The sequence below is a fragment of the Pelodiscus sinensis genome, chromosome 25 (assembly GCF_049634645.1).
Source record: "Pelodiscus sinensis isolate JC-2024 chromosome 25, ASM4963464v1, whole genome shotgun sequence".
NCBI lineage: Eukaryota > Metazoa > Chordata > Testudines > Trionychidae > Pelodiscus > Pelodiscus sinensis.
In genome coordinates this window covers 11,663,548-11,679,271 of record NC_134735.1, presented here as the reverse complement: position 1 = coordinate 11,679,271, position 15,724 = coordinate 11,663,548, and the positions used below count along the sequence as shown (strand labels likewise).

At 42.5% G+C, this 15,724-nt stretch overlaps 1 protein-coding gene across 1 annotated transcript; it reads left to right on the top strand.

Annotated features, from left to right (window-relative positions):
• Window positions 1–9,301: 9,301 nt before the first annotated feature.
• Window positions 9,302–12,499, top strand: GJA9 (gap junction protein alpha 9). Its single transcript, XM_006134273.4, has one exon. It carries the CDS (start codon window positions 9,302–9,304, stop codon window positions 10,859–10,861), a length of 1,560 nt encoding a protein of 519 aa, XP_006134335.1. The 3' UTR covers window positions 10,862–12,499.
• The last annotated feature ends 3,225 nt before the right edge of the window (window positions 12,500–15,724 follow it).

Genomic DNA, 15,724 nt, shown 5'->3' with positions numbered 1-15,724 from the left:
TGGCATCTATCACCAGCCCACCCCCACAGTTTGGGAAACCCCTCTGTGCAAAGCCAACCACAATTTCACGCACCTTGCCCAGAGTCATGGTCTTTCGGAGCAGGATGTGATTGATGGCTCTGCGCGCTTCTTTCAGCATGAGTCCAACGTTCGACTTTCCCACTCCAAAGTGAGTGGCGACTGAGTAGAAGCTGTCTGGGATAGCCAGCTTCCACAGTGCGATCGCCACATGCTTCTCCACCAGCAGGGCAGCTCTCGTTCTTGTGTCCTTGCCTCACAGTCCCATAGAAGTGGCCTTCCCCATCCGAAAGTTCTGCTGCCACTGCTCCTCGTCCCAGGCTCGCGTGCCAATGTGCTCTCACCTCTCAGTGCATGCCACTGTGGTCAGCACCTCCGTGAATGCCACCAGAAATCTTGTGTTGTCCGTTCAATGCATGGATGCCTCATCGCCACTTTGCAGCTTCAGGAACAACTCAACCTGCCATTCGTGACGTGTTAGCGAGGCCTGTCAGCATTTTCTTGAACAGCTGAGGATTCATTCCTGCAGACCGAGGAGGCAGCAGAGCACGCAGTACAAAAGCCATTGAAAGATGGTGCCAAATGTGGACGGAAGTGCAGGGGCTGCTGGGATGCAGAGCAATTCACCATGGGGCAATGGGAGAGGATGCCCTCAGCCTTCCCACATAACTCAGCGGCAGAAGAGGTGGTTGGTGGGATAGCTGCCCAGAATGCACCTCTCCAAAAGCCGCTGCAAGTGCTGCCCGTGTGGTCACACTGCTGCGCTGGCGCCTAGCAGCGTTTTCACTGCTGCGCTTGGTGAGTGGTGCTATAACAGCCAGTGCTTTCCATCTGCCAGCGTAGACATGGCCTACGTTGTATGTTTTCCTTTTACTAGCAACCTTATATTTCCAGATCCTTTTGCTTTGCATGTATTTGAATCTTTAACTCAAGCATTCTTAAGTAAACTTCAATTTGATTTTACTACAGACATGTCTAAGTGCTTTGTCCTCAGGAGAGTGTTGAACTGAGGTAAAGCTGGTCAAGTATTTGGTCCTGCCATGAGGGCAGGGGACTGGACTTGATGACCTCTCAAGGTCCCTTCCAGTCCTAGTATTCTATGGCTATGTCTAGACTGCAAGCCTCTTTCGAAAGAGGCTTTTTCAAAAGATACTTTCGAAAAAGCCTCTTTCGAAAAAGAGCGTCTAGACAGCAAGCAGTACTTTCAAAAAAGCAAGCCGCTTTTTAGAAAAAGAGCACCCAGACAGTCTGGATGCTCTCTTTCTAAAAAGCCCTGTTTGCATTTAAGAACGCCTTTTTTCGAAAGAACACTTTCGAAAAAAGACGTTCTTCCTCGTGAAATGAGGTTTTCCGCCGTCGAAAGAAAAGCCGCGTTCTTTCGATTTAATTTCGAAAGAACGCGGCTGTAGTATAGACGCAGGTGAAGTTTTTTTGAAAAAAGGCTACTTTTTTCGAAAAAAGCCTTGAGTCTGGACACAGCCTATGATTCTAAGTCAGTTTCAATGGCTCCCGTGGGGAGTAGATTGATGTACATTGCAGGTGTCCAGTAGAGAAGGGACTGTGCACATCAGTGTAACCATGTCCGGTGTGTAAACTGCTAGGCTAGGTCTACATTATAGAGTTTTTGCGCCAAAACTCACAGAGCATCCACACCTCAAGAGTGTTTTCATACAAGTAAATCAACCGAACAGAAGGGTTTTTCCAGTGTAGGTATTCCTCCTTCTAAGAGTTCTTGTGCAAAAAGGTGTGTGTGGACGGGAAACAGGATTTTTTTTGTGCAAAAACAGGAAACAGGAAAAAGCACAGGTGACCTGGTGGCCATTCTGTGGATAGCTATCAGCGCTTTCTTTCAAGAGAGCGTCCATGCAGTGTGGACGCTATCTTGTGCAAAAGCGCATTGCTTTTTCGATGCGCTTTTGCAGTGTGGACGCGCTCTTGCACAAGAAGTTTTTGTGGAAGATCTCGTACACAAAAAGCTTCTTGCGTAAGAAGCCTGCAGTGTAGACATAGCCCTAGTGTGCTTATAGAAAGCGTAGGACTTGTGGTAGCCTGGAAGGCAGGCCATATTTGAGTTGCCTAAAGCTGGTAGCTGTGAGAGTATTTCCTGTGACGGGCACAGATGAGACTTTCACATTAGAAGCAAGAGATAGCTGCTCACCCGGCATGTCTTAGTTAACCCAGAAAAGTGTCACAGGGACTCTCTGGTGATTGTAGAAATGACTGATTATATTGGGACAAGCTTTCATTTAACTATGAAATCGGTCATGACCGATTGATTGATACTCTGTGCCAGAAAGACAGGATATTGATTAGTTTTTTCATGGGTTTCAGCACAGGAAGCTTACTTACTCCGTTCATGGCACCATTTGCATCGGAAATTTATTCTATTTTATAGTGAATTGATGGGCCTAAAGCCAAATAGAATTGCGTTAATGGACACCATATTACAGGTCTCAACTACATTGTTCTAATAGTCCAAATATATGTTTCCAGGCTTGCTTAGTGATACACCATATCGGGGTATTGTTCTGTCCTGGCTAGCTTCGGGAAAAGAATTTCACACTAGACTGACATTTATTTTTAACTTTTCCAAATGTTTTAAGAAATAATTAAAAGATTTCCCCCACTACATTTTTGCATCAATTTGCTAAACGTGAATGTTTCTTAAAACAGGAACCCGAAAGTACCATCTTTTCCAAAATAGAGTTGGAAATGGAATTAGAGTGGAATGTAATTGGCTCCACACAATTAAGTGCTTTGAAAACAATCTTTCAAAGAGAAAGACTCACACACACATACGCCTTCAGGATGTTGTAAAAGCCTCATTTCACGGCCTATGCCCCAACAGTTCTAATTGCCAGCAAGACTATTTCAAATTGTTGTGATTTACTCATGAGATGTTGGGCTCTGAAATAATGATGTTAAGTTCTAGTCAACTAGTTGATTCCCCCCCTCCCCGATGCCTCTGTCAGATAGAGGCAGCAAAGGGGAGGGGGGAGGGAGAAGGGGTACATCAAAGGGGCAGCGCCACACAGCTGAGCCAGGGATCAGCTGTGCAGCACTGACGCTTTGAAACCCCAAGGCAGCGTTTCAAAGGGGCAGCCACCACACAGCTGATCCACGGCTCAGCTGTGCAGCTGCCCCTTTAAAATGTCAAAGCGTCCTAGAGCCTGAGGTTAGCTGGGGATTCCCCAGCTAACAACAGGTTCCGCACGGCATTTCCCCAGAATGCAGGGACTCCCCAGCTGACCCCAGGTTCTGGGAAATGCTGCACAGAACCCAGGGTCAGTTGGGGAGTCCCTAACTGACCCCAGCTCTACGGCGCTGCCCCTTTGAAATGCTGAGGCGGCATTTCAAAGGAGCAGCTGCTGCACAGCTGATCCCTGGCTCATGGAGTCCCCGGCTGACCCTGGGCTCCATGGCTTTGAAATGCACAAGAGCCCCCACTGGGAACTCTTGTACAATTCAAAGCAGGCATGCCCGTGTGCAGCCCAGAGTCAGCGGGACTTCCCGCTGGCCCCGGGCTGCATGCAGAGTTCCACATGCCCAGGGCTGGCCAACGACATTTTGGCACCTGAGGCGGGGAGCTCAAATGACGCCCCCATGCCCCCTCGCTTGGGCCAAAACTTTGAAAGATCTTAATTCTGCCTCCTTCCTGTTCTACTCCTCTCATAGTGCTGCTCTGCTACCTACATATGCACCAGCAGCAGACACAATTTTCTACAGTCTGGGTCCTAGTGGTGCCCCCCACAGTCTGGCACCTGAGGCGGCTGCCTCAGTTTGCCTCATGGTAGGGCCAGCCCTGCACATGCCTCCTTTGAAATGTACAAGAGCCCCAGTAGGGGCTCTTGTACGTTTCAAAGGTGACATGTGGAGAAGTGCCTATCGACTAGTCGAGTAGTTGATGGAAATTCCATTGACTACTCGACTAGTCAATTAACCACAGTTTAACATCCTTACTCTGAAACCCTTCTGTCCTTGGGAGGCTCTTATGAGAGAACATAAGAATGGTCATAGTGGGTCATACCAAAAGTCCATCTAGCCAAGAATCCTGTCCTCTAACAATGGCCAAAACCAGATACCTCAGAAGGAATGAACAGAATAAGTAATCAAGTGGTCGCCCATTCCCAACTTCTGGCATGCAGAGACTAGGGACACCATCCCATCCCATCCCATCTCATCCCAGCTTATTAAAAGTCTTCTTTCTTTGTTAACTTGAAGGAGGGCAGCCTATACAGAGGATGCCTTCTGCGCCAGCAGCTGCCACTCTCTATCAGCCTCTGTGGAGTGGCAATGTAATCTTGTGCTTAAGGTGTTAGACGGGGAACAAGGACAGCTGTTTTCAGCTGCACAGACTCTTTGTGACCTTGCATAAGTTGTTTCACCTCTTGATACCTCAGCTTTCTTAGGGTATTTTATGATGATTTATGATCATCACTAAGACAAAAAGGGTTTACCTGACAGTTAGTGCTTCTCTGCGGCAGTAGCCAAGATGTTGTGGGGCGAAGAGTTTGAGAATGAGGATTCTTTAACAAAACAAAGCAAAACAATAAGGCTACGTCTACACTGGCATGATTTTCCGGAAATGCTTTTAACATTCCGTGGCCAATCTAGACGCGCTTTTCCGCAAAAAAGCCCCAATCGCCATTTTCGCGATTGGGGCTTTTTTGCGGAAAACAGTACTGTGCTGTCTACACTGGCCCTTTTGCGCAAAAGTCTTTCGGAAAAAGACTTTTGCCCGAACATGAGCAGCATAGTATTTCCGGAAAAGCACTGACAATCTTACATGAGATCATCAGTGCTTTTCCGGAAATTCAAGCGGCCAGTGTAGACAGTTGGCAAGTTTTTCCGGAAAAGCTGCTGATTTTCCGGAAAAACTTGCCAGTCTAGACACAGCCTATGTGTATATAGATGGACCAAAAGGAAGGTAATTGTTCCTAATGTACTGGAGTTGACCCAGTCTTCTTATGTGTCTGTACTTTATAAATAACTTTTATAGATGAAAAATATATTTAAATATCTGATGGTTAGTCCTTTGGAACTCCAGGTACATGATATTAACACAGGGGTAAGCTGCAGGATTGAGGAAAGGGGAGCTCTTTTTTTCTTTTTCCTGTTTGCAAATCAAATCCAGCTCTTAGTTGAATGAGTTTCATTGTTGCTACACCTGAAGACCAAGATGAACAAGAAAGAAAGAAAGAAAGAAAGAAAGAAAGAAAGAAAGAAAGAAAGAAAGACAGTCAGTCAGTCTAAGGTGAAGAATGAGATGTCCAGGGCTGAGAATCAGAAAATAAGATAGTACATTGTGGGAGAGGTTGGGGGATAAGAATGTTTGTTATCTTGTTTTCTGAAGGAGGGTTGAGGGGGAGATTGTAGCGTTTTGACCGATACTGCATTGCACTGATGAAGATCACTTGTCTGCTTTTATTTAAGTTATACAGAACGCAGTGTATGGGAGTATTTTCACATTTAGCTTTTGTACAGTCAAGTTGAGTGTTTTCCCCATATATGGGAACAGATTGAAACTCAGCCTAAATGTAGGTCTTTAATGGCCACAGCTTTATATTTACAGTGACGAACACCAGGGAATGAATAAATCCAAGGTCTGGAGATATGCCCAAATAAATGCGTTTTGATGAACTGTTCTGTGATAGGGCAGAGACCCTATACTGGCCATGAGATGGTTAAGGAGAGCCTCAGGGAGTTAAAAGGAAAAAACTCACAGATAGCCTGCACTGCAAAATTAAGTCCGCTCATGATAAATAGACATGCAACCACCACAGTAATTAAAGCAGTGGTTTGCGGCCACACCTGCTCCGACTGTTGGGGGTGCGCAATCTCCCCAGGAATCCTTCCATCAACTGAAGTGGAGTGTTGTGTCTATACAGTCACTGTGTTGCCCTATGTCAGCGTATGCATTACACCTCTTATGGAGGTGGAGTTATTATGTCAGTGCAGGGTGGAGGCCTTACTTCAGCAGAAGCAGCATTCTAGCATAGACATTGACCTAATTCGGTCAACAGCGGTGATGCGTAGTGAGGAGCCATGAAGGGTCAACTGCTGGGGGGCAGGGAGAGGTAAAAGGCCAGCAGCCAGTGGGTAAAGCCACCCCATCCTACCCCTCTGATATGAGAATATGAAGGAAAACTCCAAAAAGGGGAACCTGATAGAATATTCTTCCCCCACTCTTTGGCTCCTCATTGGTCTTTCCACAGTCAGAGGATTCAAATACTTGGTTGTCTAGCAGTCCTTACTGGGATAAACTCCCACTAGATTGAATGAATTTGTCTGCATAAGGACCTTTCAGTATTTGCCTCTCTATGAGGAAAAAAATATATAATTGTTTTAAATTAGCAATGTTGGATCATTTACACTGGAAATAACTTGTTGAAGACTAAAGGTCAACACATGCAGCATCAATGCAATATGATTCTTTTTAAAGTATAAAAGAAATAGATTTCTCCCGAGGACTGAGATTGTCCTGCTGAATTACCAAAAAGGGGGAGTGGGAGGAGGAAAGAGGGACAGAGTTCTATGCTTCTGGAATTCTGCATTCTGTCTGTTGGAAGTGATTGTTTCACTGTATCAGGTTAATTTTGGTCATAGTTAAATGTTGCTAGAAGCCACAGCAGACTAAACAACATATTGATTGATTTTTTTCTGACTATAAGTTCAATGCACAAGGCTTGAGCTCCATTAAATCCTCCAGCAGTACAGAAGCTCTCTTTTGACATTCTCTGAAGTCTCTGACAGAGGCTGAGACGTTTTATTAGATATCATAATGTTATTACTTGACACATTTTAGGTAAGAAAGCTATGTTTTAATTATTGGTATTTCTTTTATCCAGTTAATTAATAACTAGTTGAAATGATATTGTTTACCTCTAGAAGGCTCTCTTCCTATATAACATGTCTCATACATCAATGTTATTCCAAGTGTTTTTAGTATAATAGGAGCCTGTTAACTTATACTCACAGCATATTTTAAATTAAAGTGTCAGCATACAAAAACATAGTAAAAGAGTTTCTTTGTCAATGTACTGTCTAATATTCAATAAATAAGTTAAAATTTATAAATAATCCTGTCAGATATTTTCAGGGTGTTTAATAAACCATGACCACAATTCTCATTATGTGCCACTTATTCACTGATTGTATGTGATATTTATATATCCGAGTAACCAAGCAAAGGACAGGTACCTATCTGAGATTATGGTGTTTTCTCTTTAGTATAATAACCCAGAATTGTGAATTCATAATTGTGTGTTCAAAAACTCTGATTTTTTAAAAAATGTTAACATATTTCAGAATTCAAGCTACTGAATTTTTTTGTGGTCCCAGAGTGTTATAGCTAAACCTGTGAGTCAGTCATTGGGGACCTGATTTTCTGATACACTTGAAAAATTGCGGCTCCCTTTGACTTCAACTCCTGTTTTGGTGCTCAATAGTTCTGGAAACCAGGACTTGAAAATGTCTTCATCTATTTACTCATACAGAAGGAAAATTTGGTAGACTTCACAAGGCTATATCTACACTGGACAGTTATTTTGGAATAAACTATTCTGGAATAATTATTCTGAAATAGCATGTCTACACTGCAGGGAAGCCTCAAAATTAGTCCAAGGCAGGCTTCCCTAAGGTAGACGTGCTATCTCTATTTACAACCCCAGGAGAAATAACTTAGAATGGCCCGGGTGAGGGGCAATTTCGAAATAGCAAAAGGGGAGCATCTTTACACGCCTTCTGACGAAGTGGGTCTTTGCCCACGAAAGCTTATGCTCCTACACTTCAGTTAGTCTTTAAGGTGCCACAGGACTCCTCGTCGCTTTTGCAGATTCAGACTAACACGGCTACCCCTCTGATACTTTACACGCCTTATTTCAAAATAGCTATTTCAGAATAGGCGTTATTCTTTGTAGAATGATGTTTATAGAAGTCGGAAAAAGCCATCCATTATTTCAAAATTATTTCAAAATAAAGGAATTGCTGTGTAGATGCTCACGTAGGTATTTTGGAATAACAGCCGTTATTCTGAAATAACTTTGCTGTGTAGACACACCCCAAGAGCGCACAAGTCAAGCCACAGCGATCCTGCTCTGGCTGAACTATATGCAGGATGACAGACTACAAAGAGGCCATCAAAAGAGTTCCCCGGCCCTTTGAATGCAATGGAGCAATGTACCAGAGTAACTGTCTTCACAGAGATGGTTCCTAGAGATGAGGGAATGGCATGGGTGAAATCACCCCACCAAATCTCTTTATAGGTCACTTGTGCAAACTCTTGTGTAAAGCCTAAACAAATAGGATTTACATGTGTGATGCGGCTTTTACCATAAATGACAATGGTTCAAATGAGAAAGGTAGTTTCTTTTACTGGACCAACTTATTTTGGTGTATGAGACAAATTTTGGAGCCACACAGAACTCTTCTTCAGATCACATGACTTTTAGAAAATAATAGGTTTGGTAACTGAAGAGAAGGAAGCTATCCATTGTATTCCAGGTTTCTTCAGGGTGAAGCTGCTGCTGCTAAGTATCATTCAAAAAAAATTGGACAGGTAATTTTCAGCTATCAGCCTAATGGGATAATGACAGATACTTCTAAAAACTGTTCTGAAAAATCCATTAAACACATTCACTGAGTAATAATGTTTTCTTAGCTAGTAAGAGAATTATAACTAAACAAAGGAACTATATAACTAATTGCTGCAGTTTCCTTTAAATCCAGTATACTATGTTTGATCTTTATTTATTCCAGATAAAAGCCTTCTGATTTTGTGGCTTTTAACCTTCTTTGAAGCTCTTCTGATTTCCCTGTTATATATCTTTGTAGGCATAAGTAATGTCTAAAAAAATGCTAAGAAGTTACATTCCCCAGTATACAATGTATGTAGATTTGAGATGTTTTCCAATACTTATTTAGATTAGCTAATTATTAAGAGAATATGTTCTGCAATGTAATAATCTCAATAAGGTTCCAGTTCTGAGAAGAGCTAAGCACCTCACCCTTCCATTAACTTCATTGGAAATTGAGGATGCTTATACCATGGTTTGGTCCTATTAAAGTATTTTTTATTTTTAATTTAAAAAAATACCTACAAAACATCACTGCATTCGTGTTGTACCTAAGATAATAAAATCCCAGGCAGTTAATGAAAGAGTGATGCTTTTTATGAGCTAGGTTACAATGTTTTGAATTTGAGAATATCAGTGTTAGCTTACAACTGTGACAATATCTTATGTTTATCTTTCATGGCTTTTAGTGCTAAGATGGTCAAGTAACCATGGGAGACTGGAATTTTCTTGGTGGCATCTTGGAGGAGGTCCATATTCATTCCACTATTATTGGGAAGGTCTGGTTAACTATCCTATTCATATTTCGAATGCTTGTCCTAGGAGTGGCAGCTGAAGATGTCTGGAATGATGAGCAATCAGAATTCATATGCAATACAGAGCAACCTGGCTGCAGAAATGTTTGCTATGACCAGGCCTTTCCTATCTCTCTCATAAGATATTGGGTCTTGCAAGTTATATTTGTATCTTCACCTTCCTTAGTCTATATGGGCCATGCTTTATACAGACTCAGAGCCTTAGAAAAAGAGAGACAAAAGAAGAAGGCACAAGTAAGAATGGAACTTGAAGGAGTCGAACTAGAAATGATTGAAGATCGGAGAAGATTGGAACGAGAACTCCGGCAACTGGAGCAAAGAAAACTCAACAAGGCACCCCTGAGAGGCTCCTTGCTCTGCACTTATGTGATACATATTTTTACTAGATCTGCAGTTGAAATTGCGTTTATGATTGGCCAATATCTTCTTTATGGTTTTCAGCTCGATCCTCTTTATAAATGTGAGAGAGAGCCATGTCCAAACATAGTTGACTGTTTTATATCAAGGCCAACTGAAAAAACAGTGTTCATATTATTTATGCAGTCAATAGCAATTGTATCCTTGTTTTTAAACATCTTAGAAATTGTTCATTTAGGGGTCAAAAAAATCAAAAAGGGACTTTGTGGGCCAGATAAAAGCAGGGATGACTTTGATGATTTCTATGTTAGTAAATCCAAGAAAAACTCTGTAATACCCCACTCTTATATGGGAACATGTGCAACGCCACAAAAAATTCATCCCTCTGCCCCTATTAGTTATACCATGTTAATGGAAAAACAAATTGGGACCGCAGTCCGTGATGTTCTACATTCATCTTCTGCATTCCAATCTCTTAAAAACAACCATACTGAAAATAGCAACAATCGCATCCATGATGAACGGGAAAGTAAATTGCCAGATGAAATGCCAACTAATACATTGGACTGTCCTCCTCGAAATACCTGCTCAAATAATAATGATGGCTTAAACAAGGTATTTGGGACAGAAATTAATGGTTGTCAACAACATGATGAAAAGAAACATGGCATGCATTCTAATCTAGTTGCTGCTCCGGGTCTGTGCTTGGGAAGCCTGTCTGAATTAACATCTGGAAGTTCATTGCAACCTGATATGACTTCCACTATTTCAGTTAACTGTGTTCGAAAGCTACGTGGAGTCAGTTCCCCATGGAACTGTTCTACAGTGGTTGAGAGTGAAGGGTCACCAACAGAGTCTCCTTCCACAAACAGCAACCGAGGACAAGACAGCTTCAGTGGAAGCATAGCACAAGGCCTTTCCAGCACTGACTTAAGAAAAATCAGCAGACCAGACACTCCTGACTCCCTAGGCGAACTAAGTTCAGAATCCAAACAGGGCAGAAATTGTGAAAGTCCTCAGGCTCTCTCTCCCTCACGGCGAATGTCACTGGCAAGTAATGCCAGCAGCAGGCGTGCCCCCACCGATCTTCAGATCTAAGTGTTTGTTACCTTACCTGTGTGTTACATGCATGAGCACTGAAGGAAATAGAGGCATTACTGGACACCCCTGTAGCGTGAGTTGTAGCTTTTTGTCATTGTAGCTAAGTCAATCATTTTTCTCCAGCTCTTTTGGAGTATGTCTCCACAGCAGTGTTATTTGGGAATAATTGACGTTATTCCAAAATAACATAGTGCTCATCTTCACTACAAGCCTTTATTTCGAAATAATGTTGAGCTGGAGGACTTCTTACTCTGACTCCTGGTAACCCTCATTTCAGAGGAGTAAGGGAAGTTGAAGGAAAAGTGTTCCTCCTTCGACTTCCTGCTGCGTACACAGCGCCAAAAGCTAAATTAAGCTATTTTGACTTAAGCTACAGAATTGACGTAGCTGAGGTTCTGTAGCTTAATTCGACTTTTGCCCTGCTGTGTAGACGTACTCCTACTGAGGTAATGCAAAGAACTGTGCGCTCTTGTGCAGTAGTTGATAAACACTCGTGAAATAAGAAATTGGTTCTACTTTCGCGTAATAAAAAGATGACTTAAAATCGAATAGATCTAATATCTCCATTATCTTTCCTGTTCCTAAATCAAACAGTCACTTTTAATTTAACCCAGTAATTCCTGTATCAAGTCCATGTAAGGCAAGCCTCAGATCAATGGATCACTGCAATCTAAACAGACTTTTTTTTTTGAGGGAGTGAGAGTTATGTATGTGTGTGGAGACCTTGTGCCTCTTCATTACCTTTTTTTCATCCTCACTTCCACATAGCTCCATGACAGAGGAACTGTGCTGACTGGGCCTCGCTTGCTGCATTTGCCCCTGAATAGCACTGTAGTGGGGTTTCACATAGTTTTATATGATATATGTGTTTTATTTTAGGGAGGAAATACTGAAAAGAATGGACAATTACTACCCCCTTTCTAGATCGGTGCAGTCCAAATTCCATGAAGAACCTGTGAAATACAAAAGTGTTTATGTGAGGCTGGGGAGAAGTGAGGACTATGCCACGTAGCCTGTAGGCTCCCAGGAGTAGCCTGAGCTGCTTAGCTGGCAAGAGTGGAAATATTTTCAGCCCTCTCTCTGACTAAACAGCAGAGCACAAAAAACAAACTCCCCTCTCCCCAAAACCAGAAAAGCTAAGTGATGACACAGCCTGCAGGAAAATTGGTGCCCAGAGTGATTGCTTTGCTCACCCACTCTTAGAACTGACAATACATGCTTTCTTCAGTGCCTCCCTGAATCAAATTCCCATGTTTGAGCAGCATTTGCATCACTGATAGTGCCACATAAAGGTTAAAACAATAACAAAAAACAAAAGGTAGGAAATGGAACAGTCATTTATCTTTTAGCATTAATCATGTTGTACATGCTGAAGTTTTAACCATTCTTGACTACCTTGTTAAATCTTAGTTTTTTTTCTTTGGTACCTATCACTTTAGCATCTGAGGTAAATACATATTTGTATATTATTGTGTTGATATTGCTAAATGACTACCTTATTAAAGACAAAAAGGGCAATATGTTTGAGTTAACAGTCATGTAGTAATCTTAACTTTTTCATTTTCTGATTTAAAATTTTAATTGGGTATACTTAAATTTGCAATAATGTGTTTTTAAAGAAAAAAATAACTATGCTTAGTGCACTCCTTTTTGCGCTGTATAAATAATACATTAGTAGCCATAATGTTACTTTTTAAATAGTCCCAATTGGGGTTTGAAGCTCTCATCTCAATTCACTGAATTGTGCAGAAGTCTGTCAAAGAGTTTACAGCCTGCTGCTTCTTTCGGGAGAATGTATGACTCACATAGTAATGACTGCACACAGTATCTTTGAAAAGGAAAAACAAACATGAAATTTAGCTAAAATTAAAACTTAAGAATTTGCACAATATGGCAGAAGGCAACAGAATCTTTTGTAAGACACAACTATACAAACAATGGGTTTGTTATTTTTACATCCCTGCTAATGATTCCTAGATCTTATAGGCTGCATCTACATTGCAACGCTATTTCAGGATACTGGAGTATTCCGAAATAACTATCCCGCATCTTCACAGCAAGCCCATTATTTTGGGCTCGCTATTCTGAAGTCCCTGTAAAACTCATTCCACGAGGAGTAATGGACATTTCGGAATAGCGGATTATTTTGAAATTTGGTGCTATGCAGACAGTGCTAAATTACGAAATAAGCTATTTCAAAATAAGATTGAAATAAGAGACGCAATTTGCGTAGCTCAAATTGAACATCTTTTTTCTAACTATGGTGCAGTGTAGATGTAGTCATATAGTGCTTTTCATCAGTATGCCATGAAGCACTTTACCAAGGAGATAAGTATAATTATCCCATTTTACAAATGGAAACATGGAAGGTAAGGCACTATTTTTTGAAAGGTATTTGAGTGTGCATAATTCTTTGGTCCCCTTGCATGATGCTCTCAGCTGAAACTTATTCCCCATAGTGGTGGAAATATTTCAGTCATATTATTCTGCAAACCTGGTTATGATATCAAAGTGAACATTATTTACATGCCAGGTGTCAAAATTCATCTACTTTTGTGTTTGTGAGGGAATGATTTCTTTTATAGAGGATGAGGGAATAATTTCTTTTATAGAGGAGGAAAGCATTCCATTTAAGTCTTGTAATACAAAATAATTAAGTTGAACTTTTTTTTTTCACCCTATGTGAAACCATATGTGAGACCTGATCCAAAGCATATTGAAATCAATGAAAGCTTTTCCATTGCCCTCAATGGGCTTTTGATCAGGCCTTTAAGATTATAGAAACGTATGTTTGGAAGGAATGGAGAACAGTTATCTAGTTCAGATGCGAGGATTGCCAACTTTCTAACTGCACAAACCAAATGCCCTTGCCCTACCCCTCCGCTTCTCTGAGGTCCCATTCCCAGCCTCTGTTGGTGGCACTCCTGCACCCTCACTCACTTTAACTGGGATGGGCAGGGATTGAGGGTGCAAGAGGGAGTGTGGGGTACAGGCACTAGGAGGGAGATTGGGTATGGGAATGGGCTCAGGACTGGGGGTAGGGGGTTGGGTTGTGGACTTCATGAGCAGGCTTGGAGCTGGGATAGGAGTTTGAGCTGTGGGAGAGTTAGAGAGCAGCAGGTTCAGGGTGAAGGCTCCAGTGCTTACCTCCCACAGCTCCTGTTCTGTGGTGCAGTGGGGCTAAGGCAGGCTCCCAAAAGCAGTTAATGGATGGGTGCTTCTCAACTTTGAAAAGTTTATGTTTTGGTTATTTATATTTTTAACTAAATATTTATAACCAAAACATAACTTTCTATAAAAATAGCTGCAGAAGGGGCATTGGGGCTTGGAGTTGAGGAAGAGAAAGGCATTTGACTATACAGAATTTTCTGCAAACTTTCCTCTCAAAAGGAAGGAGCTTGGGGGCTTATGGTGACTGAGGTATGGAGGCAGGATGAGGACCCCAAGTTCTGGAGAGTGTTAGAGCCACTTTGCTGCTATTTTGAACATACCGACTCTCTGACAGCACATGTTCCCAGTGCCTATACATAACCACTCTGCAAGCAGCATTAAGTCCTATGCAAATGAGGGGATACCTGCTACCTTTGGGGGTGATAATACTGTGTTCAGCAGACCCCACTCACAGACATGGACAGCGGAAGAATGGGCCAGTTGTCAGGGTATTGAGAGAACCCAATCCCCTGTTCAGCTACCAATTTCCTGTGTGACCTGTTCAAGGCACTTAATTTGTCTGTGCCTCATTTCCCAAATGGTACAATAGGGATGATTGTTATGGTTTGGATCAGAGATTCTCTCTAAACTCACAGGATGGGCTGATTGTACCACTGAACCCATCCACCTGCCCTCTGGGGCGCCCCACCACCCTGTCCTACTGGGACAGAAGCTCCGTTCCTCCCCCTCCTCCCCAGCAGCAAAGGCACAGAGTTGGGTAACAGCCCCCCTTGGAGAACAACACAGACTCGTCAGCACCCAGCACAGCCCCGCATGGATCCACATCCCAAATCAATCTGTCTTACTTCTAACCATGCCTATTACAAGATCAAGATCAAGAATACATATTCCTGTTCATCCAGAAATATAATTTATGCCATCATGTGCCTAAAGTGTCCATCTGCTATGTTCATTGGACAAACTTCTCAGACACTTCGCCAAAGAATCAATGCACACAAAACAGACATAAGACTTTCTCACAAAGAGAAAGCTGTTGCTTGCCATTTCAGCCAGACTGACCATTCCCTCAATGACCTTAAAACATGCATATTGCTTCAAAGAGACTTTAACTCCAGACTTCAAAGAGAAGCTTCAGAATTGTCATTCATGCTTAAATTTAGCTGTCTACACTGGCCGCTTGAATTTCCACAAGAACACTGACTTCCTACTGTCTGAAATCAGTGCTTCTTGCGGAAATGCTATGCTGCTACAGTGTAGACAACGTGGTATTGTTTTGCGCAAAAAAGCCCCAATGGCGAAAATGGCGATCGGGGCTTTCTTGCGCAAAACCGCGTCTAGATTGGCCACGGACGCTTGTCCGCAAAAAGTGCTTTTGCGGAAAAGCGTCCTGCCAATCTAGACGCTCTGTTCCGAAAATACTTTTAACAGAAAACTTTTCCGTTAAAAGCATTTGCAGAAAATCATACCAGTCTAGAGGTCGCCAGAGAAAGCTCATAGAGTTCGCCCCCCCCTTATCAATGAGACACACAGCTGTGGCTCCCCCCAACAATTATTTAGACTGGGCTGAGGGACCAGCCGGGGGGCGGGGTCAGAGGGAAGGCGGGAGAGGCACCGGGAGGGAGGGAGGAAAGAAAGAGGGGCCAGGCGGGGGGCGGGGCCAGAGGGAAGCCGGGCTGAGCGACCAAGCGT

Excerpts from the sequence above, each read along its gene's own strand:
- GJA9 (XM_006134273.4), top strand. The coding sequence starts at position 9,302 with ATGGGAGACTGGAATTTTCTTGGTGGCATCTTGGAGGAGGTCCATATT.